This window comes from Galleria mellonella, unplaced genomic scaffold, assembly GCF_026898425.1.
Source record: "Galleria mellonella isolate WM207_F2 unplaced genomic scaffold, CSIRO_AGI_GalMel_v1 utg312, whole genome shotgun sequence".
In the NCBI taxonomy this organism is placed as follows: domain Eukaryota; kingdom Metazoa; phylum Arthropoda; class Insecta; order Lepidoptera; family Pyralidae; genus Galleria; species Galleria mellonella.
Window position 1 is genome coordinate 2752993 of NW_026442074.1, and position 12618 is coordinate 2765610.

Genomic DNA, 12618 nt, shown 5'->3' on the forward strand with positions numbered 1-12618 from the left:
AATATTAGTTTAAGAGGTAGCATTAGAGAAATGGCGCCTAAGAATCGACCTCAATATTTGACACTAAATGTAATATAATATGAACACCGGCTTATGTGAATATTAACCCGTCTGTTTACTTCACAAACAGAAAATCAGATAATGTTTATAATTGTATGTTTAGTCTAATTTCGATTAGATAAAATTTATAGAACATAAGTAGTTATCAGTAATGAAGGATTTATCTGTAATATAGCTTACTGGGTTTATGTCCAGCAGTGAACGAATAATGGCTGAAATGATGATGATTGAATGATAGCTAGCACTAAATATATATTTCTTTCTTTTTTTCTTTTAATTTCTAAAGTATTAGGCTATGGGATAGTAAATACAGTACTGTTATACAATCCCTAAACGAGACCCAAAGAGTATTTGTCAACCGACTTCGAAAAAAGGGGTTCTTTTTGTAAGTTTGTTACCTCATAATTCTTACAGTTATAAATTGATTTAGAGAGTTCTATTTTGATTAAAATCGGTTCCGTTCAAAAACTAAACTGTTTTTTGATTAATTTCTTTTGCCACAATTGAAGTTGGTTTTTTTGTGGGGCATAATTTTAAATTATAATTTAAAGGTTATTTCTTGTCATAGGGCGCGGACACAATAGTTCAACTTATAAAAAAAGCAGAGTTCCTCATACCTGCAGAGAAGAGGAAGTCGACACCGCTCATAGTCCGCGCGACGGCCGGTCTCCGGCTGCTGCCCAAGGACAAAGCGCAGCAGTTGCTTGTACACGTGTCCAAAGCTATAGCGCCGTGAGTTCAATCAATCAATCATTTATTTTGTTTAATTATTTATTGTATTTACTTTGTCTGACTTGTGCCACCTATCTTTCTCTCTGTACTTATCTACTATATATGCCAGGTTGTCTGTAAGAGATCGCTTTTAGCGATAATACCGCCTTTTGTATATGCACATTCTGTATAAATACTCCTTGTATCTCTATTGTACACAAAGTTTTAATGTTTTTTTTGTTTTGTACAAAAGTGTTTCACCAGAGGGAGACTGTACAAAAGTCGATTGCTTGGGTACCTCTGTACCTTTCGTGTTTCAACCGTGAAGCAGTTGTGTTTGTATGGCTGTGTTTCGGTTTGAAGGGTGGGATATGGCGTAAATTTACTGGGTACGGAGTAATAACACCTGAGTCCTCAGGAATGGCAACGCATAGGGGGTACCATGGGCGAAACAGTATACTCTGTTATGTCCATGGTACTGCTCATGTCTATAGGCGACGATTACCTCTTTCTATCAGGTGGGCCGTCAGCTTGTTTGCCATTCTAAGTTGTATAAAAAAAAGGTTGTAAAACTTCTAGTATTAATCATCATCATATCAACTTTTAACTGTCCACTGCTGAACATAAGCCTCCCCCTTAGGGGGGGATGCCAGTAGTTGCCACGCTTGGCAGGCGGATTAGCAACCGCAGTTAGGCTTTGGAGATGTTCTAAGAGGGACGCTGCTGCCCATCCCTCGCCCTACCTTAGTCGCCTTTTACGACACCCACGGGAAAGGAAAGGGTGGCCTATTCTATGCTAGGACCACACAGCCTAATATACATATACAACAAATATACATATACATATATATGTATATGTATATTTTCAAATGCCATGGAATCAAATTTCAATATTAAAATTGAGATATTTTAAGAATATTTGTTCTAATAATAATTTCTGTATTTTCAGATTGGGATATGATGTGGGACCGAACAGTGTCGAAATAATGGACGGCTCAGACGAGGGCATCTTTATTTGGTACACGTTGAACTTATTGCACAGTGAGTATGACCATGTTTCGTAATTCTTTTAAAGTAATATATAAATTATATTTCTTGTCAACTAACTTCAACAAAGGTTTCCAATTCGATTGTATTTTTTTTTTATGTTTATTACCTCAGAACTCTGTCATTTATAAACCAATTTAGAATTTTATCTGAAAGATTATAATTTCGATTTTTTTAAAAGTAATGTTATAAAGAAGAAATAATTTATTTCTTGTTAACTAACTTCAAAAAAGTTTCCCAAATTCGATTGTATTTTTTTTATGTTTATTAACTCAGAACTCTGTCATTTATAAACCGAGAATTTTGTTATAACGTAATTTCTATATTACAAGTAAATGTACAAAATAAAGTAAGTCCTTTTTAACTAAACTATTTCGGTAAAGACTTTTTTCTAATTAGGAAGTGAAATAAAAAAAATAATAGAATCAAGGCAACAGTTTCATTAATTAATTAATTTTCCTTTTATCTGTCCCTTATGGAAATTAAAAGTTAGCGATTCTTAGCATATCGAGTCTCTGAAATTTACTCGTGAATAGACCTAATGGACGGCGAGACGATGGCAGCACTGGACCTCGGTGGCGGGTCGACGCAGATCACGTACCAGCTGAACGACAGAGACGTCAAACAGTACCCTGCCGGCGACCGGTACCTCGTGCCCGCAGGGAACAATAACATCACCCTGTATACACACAGGTCTGTTCCTACTTTCAATTATTTATTAATACGAAGACCTTTCCTCACAAACAAACAGAGCACTAATGTCTGTATATGGTCACACATATTGAAGTAAAAAGTTGGCAGAGGCGTGCTGTGTTAACGTAGATATTCTATGATTATATATGATTTACTAAAAAATGAATTTAATATTTTCAAACTAGAAAAGTTCAAAAATATTTTTGGTCCTTCGAGTCGGATGTTTTTTAACATTTACTCTTTTTCTCTTTAGACCTCGTTTGGGACGGTTGCTTAAGCGACTTAAAAAAAAAGGAATTTTTTAATTCACGCCAAATTTTGGTGTGTGTAATATCATCGTCAATTTTCGATTTTGTTGTCTATCCTTCTTATTCAATATTCTAATTTCGTCAATATTGTATTGTCCATCCACGTGACCGGAATATATGGATAAATATTAACCTATCTCTTTTTCCATAAGTATACATAGTGTGTATACTAAATTTCAAGATGATTAGTTGAACTGTGCTAAGAAGTGACAAATAAATAAACTAACGTTCATATGTGTAATATTAGTCAGGTAGTAAGTATGAACATCTTTTATTTTCTGACTGTATTAAAGAAGTTATTATTAATTTTTTCACAGCTATCTGAACTTGGGCCTGTTGGCAGCGCGCTACGGCATTTTCCGCATGGAGGCTGGAGACAACAATACCAATGAGTTCACGTCTGTCTGTGTCGACCCTATCGTGCAGCGCGAGCCGTGGACGTACGCAAATAAACAGTACATCATCAGGTGTGTAACATTCTACACGTTATCATTAGAAAGAGGCTTCGTACAAAAGTCGTCTTATTGGGTTCTCACTCTTGTTTCTACCGTCAACCTGTTGTGTTACATGGCTGTATTTCGGTTTGAAGGGTGGAATATGGCAATGAAATTACAGGGTATAGAGTCATAACTCCTTAGTCTTCAGGAATGGCAACGAATAACGAGAAATCGAGAAATCTGTCCGATTCTAGAATAAGGGCATACGGGTATGTGACCCCGGCCTCCCGAGCCGCTGCAGTGTCCCAGTCCTTTCCACAACTGCAGTGTCCTCCCCCTTCCTTTCCTTTCCCACATAAGTCTCTTATTCCTCTCATTTACCAATTTCCTTTACACATTTCCAACGTTCCCTTCTTTTTTTCCTCAATTCTTTCCTCCATACCGTAGGTGGCGGAAACCACCAACAAATGCATTCCCAAAGAGGGTTGACGTCAGGCAGGTGGCCGGTCGTAAAACTAAAAAACCAAATCTTTTTGTAATATGGATAAAATCATATAACGCCGACTCCGAATGATTGGGATAAGGGTAGGAAGATGATTCTCTTATGTTCATAGTACTGTTTATGTCTTATAGGCGACGGTACCCACTTTCCATCAGGTAGGCCGTCAGTTTGCAATTCTAAGAACATAAAAATAATTATATAGCTTACGCCCTACATTGCCGTCGCTACCATTGTCGTCAATATAACGCCGGACTATTTTTTTTTTATATAGAATTAACAAAAAAAAATCAGATTTAATTAGACTCTTGGAAAAATAGAAAGGTTCACAACATTTCTATTTTCTGTTTCTAGTACTTATTTTAAATTAACAAAAGTGTTAATTAAATTTTAGTTTTTTAAAAACCGAGTTCCAATCCGTTAGTTAGTGGTGTCAGAAGCGGGATTATCATATCAGCCTTTAACTGTCCACTGCTGAACATAAGCTTTCCGCTTGGGGGGGTTTTGTCAATAGTTTCTACGCTTGGCAGGCGGATTGGCAACCGCAGTCAGGCTTTAGAGATGTTTTTAAGAGGGACGCTGTTGCCCATCCCTCATCCAGAAGCGGAATATCACCGTTGAATTCATCGTATGTAAAATTAAGTAATCAATTAAAAATATTGCAAATTATTAATTTTTTTAAATATTGACAGACAATTGCGACGTTGCCACACCTCGGTAAGGAGGGGATTGTTAGTAATGGAGATTGAGGGCCCTATTGCTAGCAATATACTCAACCAGGTCGACCTCCCCGAGGTCCCCCTTGGAAACTATCGTGCTGAATTCTAAGTGTATTTATTCATCACGATGGGCTAACCGACCTGCTTTTTTCATTTTCATCTATCATCCCTCACTGGTGTCCCGCCAGCGTATACCCTTAGCGCAGGTGGGGTTACCATTCCATTATCATCGAATAAAAATAAAACTTGTCGTTTCCACTATTTCAGCGGTGCGGCTCGGCCAGCCGGCATGAAGCGCGAGGCGGTGGTGGCCCGCTGCCACGCAGCGGTGGCCCGATACGTGGCCCGCACGCTCGACTGGGAGCCGTCGCAGCCGCCGCGCGGCAACGTCGCCGCCATGTCCTACTTCTACGACGTCGCAGCGGACGCCGGCATCATCGGTAAGTAGTTCGTTCCGTGTGGAGTGTACACGGCGGTCATGAAGCGTGAAGTGGTGGTGGGTTGCTGCTACGTGATGAATACGTTATTTTTAATGGATGATAATGGAATAGTAACCCCGCCTGCGCTATCGGTATACGTTGGCGGGGCACCAGTGAGGGATGGTAAGTGAGAATGAAAAGGCAAGTCAGATGGCCCATCCTAATGAATACACCTGGAATTAATTCAGCACGATCTAACTGGGTATATGCGAACGCTCAGGCTGTGCGTTCCCAGCCAAGGTTTTTCCTAGAGACTATTTAAAAAGATTATGTTTATATTCAAGTTTGTCAACGTGCACGTGATACCTATTGAAGCAGGCGTCTATAGTCTATAGTGACTGTTTACCATTAGACAGGCTGTATGCTTGTTTGCCACCTCAGTGGTATAAAAAAAAATAACCAGAATGGTTTCCAAGGGCAACCGCGTGGAGATCGACCTGATAGGTCGTCACTGCTAGCAATGGAGTTGTTAGATCCCCATTACTAATAATCCCTTCCCCCTCCCGGGACAATATTAAACTTTATGTTGTACCAGGGTAGCATAAGCAGCGTAGAGAGTACGGTACAGAGTGCGGGGTTCCCCCAAAGAGATAGTATGAAACATTATATGTACAAGTACTAGGGTAGCATGAGGTGTACAGAGAGAGCTAAGCGGCGGTGTGTTGCAGACGTGATGGTGGGCGGCACGGTGCCGGTGGGCGCGTTCCGCGCGGCGGCGCTGCGCGCGTGCGCGGCGTCCAACGTGGAGCAGCCGTGGGCGTGCACCGACCTGGTGTACGTGCTGGCGCTGCTGCACGACGCCTACAAGATCCGCGACCACCAGCCCGTCTCGGTTACTACTATTATTATTAAAAAAAAACAATTCACATCTCCCCTCTTAAGGACAGGAAACGGCAAAATAATCCCCGGCAGAAGTACAATAGGGTACAAGAGAAATAGACATACTGTGCACGGAACTCTTTGGAATCAACTTCCAACTGTAGTATTTCCGAACCGATACGACATCATAACCTTCAAGAAGAGAGCATATTCCTTTTTAAATAGACGGCAGCACACCTTCAATGCCTTTAGTGTAGTGGGTGATCATGGGCGGCGGTAGTCACTTACCATCACGTGAGCCGCATGTTCGTTTGCCCCCTGTGTTGTAAAAAATTTAAAAAAAAAAAGAAGTGTCTAAGAGCATCGCTTTCTGCATCTTTCCCGGGAATAAGCCATATCAGAATCTCAATCGTCTGAGGTAATGTTCCAAATTGATTGGAATGAGACTTCACAGACAAAACGGGGGGTATCATGGTCGAAACAGTATACTCTGTTATGTCCATGGTACTGCTAATGTCTATAGGCGACGGTTACCACTTTCCATCAGGTGGGCCGTCAGCTTGTTTGCCATTCTAAGTTGCATAAAAAACAAGACAAAAGGATTAAGATGATTTCGTTGGATGTGACCTCCCCCCTCCCCGTTTATTATTATGGGGTTTTCCCATGAGGTGAGATTTGCCAGTAGCTGCCACGGTTGGTAGACACTTTAACAACCGCAATTAGCGTTAAAATTTTAAACGGAACGTTGCTAATAATATTGGGTTGCTAACAATAAAGACAGATGTGTATGACAAATATAACTTTTTTTTTACAGTTATTCAAGAAGGTGAATGGTCACGAGGTGTCGTGGGCGCTGGGGCTCGCTTACACCACCGTCATGAACCGCATCGCGGCGGAGGCGGCTGCGGCCGCCGCTGCGTAGTGAATTAGACTCTATTTTGTACTAGATAAGACACATTCTAAATTCGGGCAACTATTACCTCTGCGGTGTACATGTGATATAAGGTATGGTTTTTTTCTTTCATATGTTACTTACTGTAGCTTCCAGTAGGACGGCATTAGCTCGTGTTTACAACTTGGTTTTTTATTCTGTGACATTTTATATTACAATACAAAGAGTATGCGATGAAGGCTTTGATTGGACACAATTTATTTGAAAATACATTTTGAAATGCAATTTTTTTAGAAAGTTTTGCATGTCGTAAATACATACACTTTTATTCATAAAAACTAAAACCTTTTACAAGCATATTTTAACTATTACACTGTTTTGTCACTTTCTTGCAAATTGACAATTTAGCATAAAAGAAAGAGACAGAACTGTTGAATAGCTAAAATGGGTTTATGATGTTTTTATGAATAAAGGCGTTAGATTATATACTCGTAGATTGTTTGAAGTTACAACGGATTTAATTCTAATTGAAGAAATATAGAGAACTCTCAATAACAGGCAATTATTAATTTATTCATCATAGAAATATTGTTAATATAAGATATTAATAAGCACACGTCCTTTCATTTCTGCACATTTGTGTATATGTATTAGGTAATATCTTTGTTATATTAGATGTATGTGCAAATTTAATATTGGGCGAGTATTTTTTATTTTTTTTTTTTAATAAAATAAACATCCTAATTGCCAAAATTAGTAAACCTGTAATGTGTGAAGAGCTTGATTCCTCTTTTGTATTTTTAGAATATAAATGCCTATACATATATTTGTATTGTTTTTTGTTTACTATAAATGATTGTGATAAAATAAAGGATTAGGTTATTAAATGGAACGTTTGGGTAAATCCAGTGAGTGAAATAAAATTCGCAATAATTAATTTATTTGTATAATTCAATTGATGCTTGGATATTGTTGGTGCTTGGTGCAAATTGGAATTCATCCTTATAAGCGAGAAAGTTTATATATATATATGTATATGTAGATACATATGTATACATATGTATTGATTTAATATTGTCTTGATACATTCAAACCGGTCGGATCACAAAATATAGTTTAATAAATATATTTGGAACCATTTCTGTGTTTTCTCGCTTAAAAAGATGATTTTAAATAAATTATTTTTTAATTAATTAATATATACATATAATCGTGAATATTCTCTTTTATTTGTTTTTTTCTTATTTTGTAACGTGCGTGTAAAACTACAAAGTTTAAGGGCTGGTTTATATTTAACAAGATGCAACACAAGTCTTCCTTGTGTTTTGTTTACAAGCATACGCCCCCTAAGAGTTTGCCTACGCGAATCAGCAAGGGGACAAGTTTCTTTGTTAATTAATTTTCTATATTATGACAGAGTTGGTACTAAAAAATTCTGTGATGCGCTTCGTTAGGTGTGTACCGGTCTTTATATAAATCTATACAAGAAGGTGATAGTAAAATCATTAGCATGTTTTAAGACAAAACAAATCTTCAAAGACTCTTTATTATTCTTTGTTTTATTTTTTATTCTTTGAAACTAACTTAAGAAATCCACAACAAACAAGCTTCCCAAAGGCTAACTGTAAGAGATCCCTTTATGGGATAAGTTCGTCTCTATCCGTATATTAAATTTTTTTTTTTTATTTTACTTACTTTCATCTTGTTTTGTCATCGTATCAAATAAAGAAAAATTAACAGTTTTATTCATCTTTTTTTACCAATTAATGATCATAAATTGATCATTATGGCGACTGTGATGTGATTGACAAAAAAACTGTAATTGTTTATACCATTAGGATATGAAATGTGTCTCGTTAGTTTGGGTTTTTTTTTAATGCGTGAAAATGGAATGGCAACTCCGCCTGCGCTACTATCAAGTACTAACAACAAAGCTACTAACTATCCTTTTCCCCCTGTAAGTTTGCGTTAGTAGGATCAACATTGTTTCATCGTATTTCGACTAGTAAATCTTTGATATATATATTGAGTTTTTCTAGTACAAGCGAAGCAGTTGTGTTTGCATGGCTGTGTTTCGGTTTGAAGGGTGGGATATGGCGTGAATTTATTGGGTACGGAGGAATAACACCTGATTACTCTGAAGAATGGCAACGCATGGGGGGTATCATGGGCGAAACAGTATACTCTGTTATGTCCATGGTACTGCTCGTGTCTATAGGCGACGGTTACCACTTTCCATCAGGTGGGCCGTCAGCTTGTTTGTCATTCTAAGTTGTATAAAAAAAAAACTGTCTTAAAAGGATGCTAATGATTTTGGTTTCACGCTTTTATTATAAAATAATATCATAATTCATTCGTCGTTGTGAAATGAGTTGTTAAGTTGATTTAGTTCAAGGAACAATAAAAATATTTAACCATGATATTTGCTAGATAATTTTCACGTGGGCGATATTTGTAATTTTGTTTATAAATCTATAATGTTATTAGAATGGGGTTTGTTGTATCGTATCGCCATCTGGTGGCGTAATCATCAAACAATTGCTTCACGTCTTACAGATTTTATTTCCTAATAGAAAGTAATATAACTTCACAATTTATATTATTTTTAAGTATAAAATGTGTTAAATTTTTCTATATAAATTGAGAATGATAATTTTGATGTAATTTTAATTCGTGTTATATTAAATTTATACAATATAATCAATAATATGCAATAATATTATTAGTCGAATATGTATATATTTATGACTGTCATTATATACTATCACTGTTTTAATCATTGGTTGAAAACATGCACCTTTTATTCATAAAAATGTTAAACCGCTAAAGGTACTTTAACTGTTATCGTCACTCTCTCCTCTCTCAAATAAAGTATTACCCTCGAAAGAAAGAGACGGAGCATTTAAAGCACTATTCGCACTCATCCGTATCGACATATGACGTTTAGCTTACGTTCTTCATATTCTCACATGAATTTTTAGCCCAGAATATTTTCAGGGACGGCAGAGCAAATGATTGTGTACATAAAGAAGAGAAACCTTTTACACAATTACTGTTACTTAGAATTTTATTATATATTTTACCATAATCTTATATTTGCAAAACACGAATTGAATTTTGTGCTCCCGTTTGCATCTTGTGATTATAAACAGTTGTGATACATCAACTGTCTCTAAAACAATCTCTAAACGACTATGCAGAGTGGGGTTTTTCCATCATGCCGCATAATAATATTAATTAACACTGATGAGATAGCATGGCATAGACTGACCGGTACGCCACTGAGCATCAAATGTCGAACACTGACGAGTGTGCATAGGCCTTAATATCTGAAATAGATCTCTTAGTAAATATACTTAAAATTGATCTAAAACAAGAATATATTTTATAACTTTGTTTAGATAAAAGTCCTAATAAAAATGGTGTTATTTCTTAACAAGGTTTTTGAAATTTTCATGTTTTTAGATCGATATTTCACTAAAACTCATTTGGTCATGACAACAGACGGTCGATATTTTTAGGAATAAAAGGATTAATATATTATTTTTAAAATTTATGTTCATTTTTAATACGATGTCTATATACGTATATAACGGGAAATTTACGAAGTCACCGTGTTTACCGTTTTCGACAATTGTGTTTCGACTTTATCCGGAAATCTTCTTCAGTGGGCGAATTTCCGGAATAAGTCGAAACAATTGTCGGAAACGGAAAATACGTTGAATTCGTAAATTTTTTATTATATATGTATATAGATATAGGATTAATATAATTTGTGAAAATAATGGTTGTACTAACCTGAACAATGTATAGTTTTGTACAGTGTTTATACCTCCCTATGTAAGCACGCATACAAATGCTATCGGATATTTTTATGGGTGTATCTTACCATTTTGGATGGAATGTATGTATATGTTTTATATTGCTTATGTACTTAGGTATTCGGATGTACCTAGTAATGTGGTGAAGTTGGTGTTATGTGTACATTGTACAAATTTAATAAATGTTGGTTCTAAAATTATGTTTATTATTTATTGATCCTTTTTGATTGACTTAATAAATCGGTTAAGTTTAAAAAGTTCTCAATTTAGTTGTATTTTTTTTTTGTTTGTTTACCGCCGCCCATGATCACCCACAACACCAGCGGCATTGCAGGTGTACCGCCGGCCTTTTAAAAAGGAATATACTCTTTTCTTGAAGGTTATGTTGTCGTATCGGTTCGGAAATACTGCTGCTGGAAGTTGATTCCAAAGAAGTCAGTTATAAATTGCCACTCGTCCAGATGATTGGGATGAAACTTTAAACTTAACTTTAACCTCATACTGATAACTGACGGAGTCAGTTATAAATTGGTTTGGAAAACTGTTTTTTTAACTGAAAAGTTATACTTTTAGTTTGATTTTTTATAAATTTAATGAAAATCGTTTCTGTAGTTTCATTTTTAAATCAACATAATTGGTTTTGCTACGATGAAAGTAGGTATGTAAATTAATGCTACATTTAAATCATTACCATATAGTAAAATTATTATGTTGATTGAATGAATGATTGAGAATGAGTTGATTTCTGCATCTCCTATTGCTGGGCAACGGCTTCTAAATTGTTGTCACTTTGGAGGGAAAGGGATCGTTATAATATATAATCGGATCCAACAGCGCCATTGCTAGCAATATACTGTATCAGTTGGATTATAATTTTCAATGTGATCCCAGATTTTACGTTGAAAACTAGAAGGATGTTGCGTTGAAACGTTTAGGCATATTTGATGAGATTATATTTACCAGGGATCGTTATAATATATAATCGGATCCAACAGCGCCATTGCTAGCAATATACTGTATCAGGTAAATTTTCACGCAGTTTACGTTGAAAACTATCGTGGTTAATTTTTGTGGAATTCGTCGCAATGAGCCAACTGATTTGCTGCATTCTCACCTATTGTCTTTCACCAGCGTATACCGATAGCGTAGGCGATTTACCATTTCATTTCCATTCATCAAATAAAAACAGCTATCACCTTTCACGGTCACTAACCATGACGTAAGGTTAAATGTACAAACAGTTAAAAGAAACAATTGTTTTAATTTAATATTTATTAAGAACCATTCAGTAGGTACAATAAAAATGTTATACTAATGCACTTGTCACTCCATAACAGTTGAGTCGTTCAGTCTCGTCTAAAATGATTGATTAAATTCTAATCTTTGAGATTACACATACCTATTATAAAACGCTATATCAATGGAAAACTTTACGTGTACACATTAGGGCGAGTAGTCACTAATACCATTCGCGTGTAATGTCACATTTCAGTAACAAAATTATCATAGTGAAGACTCGATTATCCGGATTTCAGTTATACGGATTCTCGATTATCCGGATCGCCAACAGCGAGTAATGTTTAAGCAATACAATACATTTTGTTTTAATGTAAGAACACTGGATTAACTTACATGTATTTTAGTCGAGAATTTTCGACTAGTTTCGGGATTATCCGGGGTACTTAGAAGCAGTAGTGACGCGAGCGCGACTCTGACTGTGCGCCTCTTATATTAAAATTTAATTTGTACTTATTCAATTTTAATTACAAAGGTTTGTTTTTATGGTTCTAAATAACCACCTTGCATTATGTTTTAATCATAGATAGATAATTAAAATAATGCCAACATCAGAAAGAGTTAACCGTACGCTAGCGATAATAGTTCTCTCTACCTTTATAATTATCCGGATTTTTAATTATCCGATGGATTTTAGACTTTAAATACGGTAAGCGAGTCTTCATTTTACATTTGTTATCATCTTAATATTTAATCGTGTGAAAATATCCATAATGTAACATTGTAATGTAATGTTACGTAAGAACGTTGGCAGTCAATACTCGTCCTTATGATAATCTATCCTTGTCTCTCTCTCTCCCCTTCGACATACAATATTGTGCATCACTTTCGTCGATA

The 12618-nt window shown here is 36.1% G+C and overlaps 1 protein-coding gene across 3 annotated transcripts in view; it reads left to right on the forward strand.

The window, feature by feature from the left end:
* The window catches only part of LOC113515124 (nucleoside diphosphate phosphatase ENTPD5), a 24360-nt gene extending 13678 nt beyond the window's left edge, over positions 1–10682 (forward strand). For all 3 annotated transcript variants that reach the window (XM_026899274.3, XM_026899273.3, XM_026899275.3), the window contains 7 exons: positions 629–792; positions 1721–1812; positions 2355–2511; positions 3137–3286; positions 4742–4914; positions 5622–5785; positions 6587–10682. In XM_026899274.3, coding sequence (XP_026755075.1) covers positions 629–792; positions 1721–1812; positions 2355–2511; positions 3137–3286; positions 4742–4914; positions 5622–5785; positions 6587–6694 — 1008 coding nt within the window. In that variant the 3' untranslated portion in view covers positions 6695–10682. The remainder of the gene's footprint in view (positions 1–628; positions 793–1720; positions 1813–2354; positions 2512–3136; positions 3287–4741; positions 4915–5621; positions 5786–6586) is intronic.
* Positions 10683–12618: the final 1936 nt, after the last annotated feature.